Source organism: Camellia sinensis, chromosome 6 (assembly GCF_055761805.1).
Source record: "Camellia sinensis isolate YWXY chromosome 6, ASM5576180v1, whole genome shotgun sequence".
NCBI lineage: Eukaryota > Viridiplantae > Streptophyta > Magnoliopsida > Ericales > Theaceae > Camellia > Camellia sinensis.
In genome coordinates, this window is record NC_138966.1 from 168375686 (window position 1) to 168379282 (window position 3597).

The following is a 3597-nucleotide window of genomic DNA, read 5'->3' on the forward strand; positions in this document are numbered from 1 at the left end:
CATTGTAGAGCACAACGAGCAAATGGTTTTTTCTACATCAAGAGGTTTAGAGATGTGCATAGTTGTGGTACGGATGTCCGAACATCGAAGAATCCGCAAGTTAGTTCGGATTTGGTGTCGAGTACCATATCTGAAATTGTGAGGGACAAGTCATTGACTCAGCCGTGTGAGGTGGCGGCTATTTTGAAGAGGGATTATGGTCTAGATGTGAGTTATCATGTTGTATTGTTAGGTGTGGAGAAAGCAAAGGCTGGTATTCGTGGAGATCACTCATTATCGTTTGACCAGCTGAGGTGATATTCGGATGCTGTGATGTGGTACAATCCGGGGAGTTATGTCAATATTGACTATGATGCAAGTAGTCAACAGTTTTGTCGTTTCTTTGTGTCATTCGCTGCGTGTATTTCTGGGTTCAATTCTTGTCGGCCTTTAATATTCCTGGATAGAACATTCCTCAAAGGAAAGTACAAAGGTTAGCTACTTGCGGCAACGACGAAAGATGGAAACAACGGTTAGTATTTTTTTTAGTTGTCTATTCATGTCAATATTTACATTGAGCAACATAGTCTGGACAAATAACAGACGATTACACAGTGTGTTCCACATTTACACTGGTGTCAATGTTTACATCAATACACATTGATGTGAACAACAACAAAATATGAGTGATTGAGAAATTTTAAGTAATGTGAACATTGATATTAGTATGCACTGATGTGAATGTTCACATCTGTGTCTGCTAATGACAGTAACGTGAACATTCACATTATTATACACTGATGTGAATGTTCACATTAGTGTATACTAATGTTAGTTTACCCATTAATGAACAGTACTGTGAATGTTCACATTATCAATGAGTCAACAATCAACAATGAATTATTAATGGTTGTTAATGTGAATGTCCATATCATTGATGTTTACGAACCCAAATCCAAAAATAACAATAGTACTAGGGCAATGTAGATATAAACATTCACCTGACCTGTTTCGTTTATATTGTTTTCTATTCACTTTGGAATATTGTGAACAGTTATGTATTGGTGTTGTGTTGTGGGTCTATTTCCTGTTGCATTTGCGATTGTTGATTCAGAGACCACGGCCAATTGGTCGTGGTTCTTGCACGAACTTGGGAAGGTTGTTGATGGTAAGCGCCAGATTACTTTTATTTCAGATCGTAATTTTGGTCTGTTAGAAGTTGTGCCGAAGGTGTTCCCATCGGCTCATCACGGTTATTGCTTAAAACACTTGAAAAGCAATTTAAGAGACCGGATGAAAAGAATTGATAATGGATTTAGGGATCACCTAGTAAGTAGTTTAAGTGACTGTGCTTACGAGCCAATTGTGGTAGGGTTCCATGAAAAGCTTGCAAAATTAAAAGAGGAGGGTAAACAACGAGCACATAATTTTTTCAAGGACTTGGCACCTAAGCACTGGGAAAATTCAAACTTCAGGTAATATTAGTTTCCTAAAGTGTTCCATTTGTCAAGTTTAGAATGATAGTGATGTGAATTTTCAGTTTAGAATGGTAACAATCGTCCAATTGTGTTTCATGTTCAATGTGAATGATGTGAATGTTCACATCTGCTAATGATGAATGATGTGAATGTTCACATTTGTTAATTTGTCAAACAGTCATGCAATGTATTACAGATGTGAATGTTGACACCTGTCATATTATGTTGTTGTTAACATTCACATCTGTCTATTATTTAAGTTAACAACATAATAAGCATATAATGTTCACTGCGAATGATGTTAATGTTCACATCTGTTAATGTGAATGTTTAGACCTGCTAAATTTCATATTGTACAATGTTTGTGATATTGTGTAGGGGCATGCGTTATGGGGAGATGACATCCAATGCGGCGGAGTCATTTAATATCTGGATTAAAGAAGCACGTAATCTTCCTATCACTCAAATGGTAGACACAATTCGTACTCAGTTGATGCGGCAAATGTCTGCACAGTGTGATCAAGCAAACAAATGGAATGAGCTTATTTGTCCTACATTCGAAATAATGCTTATGGATTCGTTCAATGATAGCAGGTCTTGGCAAGTTAGCAAAGCCAATGAGGATGTCTTTGAAGTTCATTCGATATCATCTGTTACAGTTGATGTTGCGAGGCGTACATGTTCTTGCTTCAAATGGAAAATCAACGGATTCCCATGTGACCATGTTGTTATTGCTATTCAGAAGAGCTGCTGCAATCTCAATGATTATGTGGAACATTACTTTCGTGTACAGACATATCGTGTAGGCTATTCGGGTGCCATTCCCTATACCATCGGTGGAAAAAACGCCTTTCGATCCCACAGACTTCACTATATACCCACCAACTGTGAAAAGACCACCCGGAAGGCCGAAAAAGAATAGAATCCCATTAAGGGGTGAGAAACTGAAACAAATAAGGTGCGAGAGATGTGATAAGTTAGGAAGCCACAATCAGAAATCATGCAAGGAGCCGATATAGGGTGTACATTTTTTATTTCAACATTGTATTTTACATGGGATTTTTGTATTGATTGTTGAAATAAGACTGTGTTATGTTGGCACACATTGTGTTGCAATAAGATTACATTGCGTTGGCAAACATAATAATGCATTAGTATTTAATTTGTGTTTTATTTTTAAGTTTTTAAGGTACCAAACTAACATTTTTGTTGTTGTGTTTTGGATGAATACATGATGTTAACATTCACACTTGTGTAATATAATCACATTATGTGAATAATTGCACACGGGTTAAACTTTTAAACATTTCTGTGGTGTGAATATTCACATGCTTGTTATCGTTGACAGCATCAAAGTAGATGACATGAACGTTTACATCAATGTAACCATTCACATCATCAACTCAGAAGATGTGAATATTCATATATGTATTACAAAATGTAATTGTCAGTGTTTGTTGCTAGCAAAAATTAGATGTTCTTATGTATATTATGATGCATGCATGGGTGTGCTGTGAATATTGACATCGTTGCTGCCATTCAAATAATCAAAAGTTACGATGTGAATATTCACATCATCAAATTATTAGTTGTGACTATTGACTTATGTGTTAAGAAATATCGTATTCACACCTGTCATATTGTGTTACAATAACACTTTAAGCAATATTCACATCCATGTAGTATGGCTTTAAAACATAAGAAAGTGTATGATCATTCTGTGATGTGAAAATTCATATCATGTCATGTGTCAAAAAAAGAAAAAGAAAAAGAAAATACAATCTCAATGTGCATGACCAATACAAAATAGGCCTCAAAATGCATATACATATATTGACTGAAAAATATCTGTACAAGCAGTGATATAGACTTGATTTACAATTAAGCTAGTCTGCTCCAATATGTCAAATCTATTAACACTAAATTGTTTTAAATGTGGATAACATATTTGGGTAACAGTGATAGGTGGACACCCCCTACCTATAGGTTTTGACATTGCACTGTCTTTCTGTGATTCAGGAAAAGGTGTATTAATGAGTCTCTTATTTGATACCATTCAAAGCGATCTAGGCTGTCAACAATTTCTTCACGGTATACATGCGCCCTCATGATGTAACAAACTGCAGGCCCACAATCCACC

The 3597-nt window shown here is 35.9% G+C and overlaps 1 protein-coding gene across 1 annotated transcript; it reads left to right on the forward strand.

The window, feature by feature from the left end:
• Positions 1-312: 312 nt before the first annotated feature.
• Positions 313-2379, forward strand: LOC145793791 (uncharacterized). Its single transcript, XM_082876660.1, has 4 exons — positions 313-472; positions 815-949; positions 1034-1352; positions 1836-2379. The coding sequence occupies exons 1-4, from the start codon at positions 313-315 to the stop codon at positions 2377-2379; spliced, it is 1158 nt and encodes a 385-aa protein (XP_082732786.1).
• The last annotated feature ends 1218 nt before the right edge of the window (positions 2380-3597 follow it).

What these genes read in the sequence shown, in the direction of transcription:
- LOC145793791 (XM_082876660.1), top strand. Translation starts at nt 313, where the DNA reads ATGTGGTACAATCCGGGGAGTTATGTCAATATTGACTATGATGCAAGT. An exon ending in CAAATCCAAAAATAACAATA is followed by an intron (nt 950 to 1,033) that starts GTACTAGGGCAA and finishes TATTGTGAACAG; the next exon opens with TTATGTATTGGTGTTGTGTT. An exon ending in TACGAGCCAATTGTGGTAGG is followed by an intron (nt 1,353 to 1,835) that starts GTTCCATGAAAA and finishes GATATTGTGTAG; the next exon opens with GGGCATGCGTTATGGGGAGA.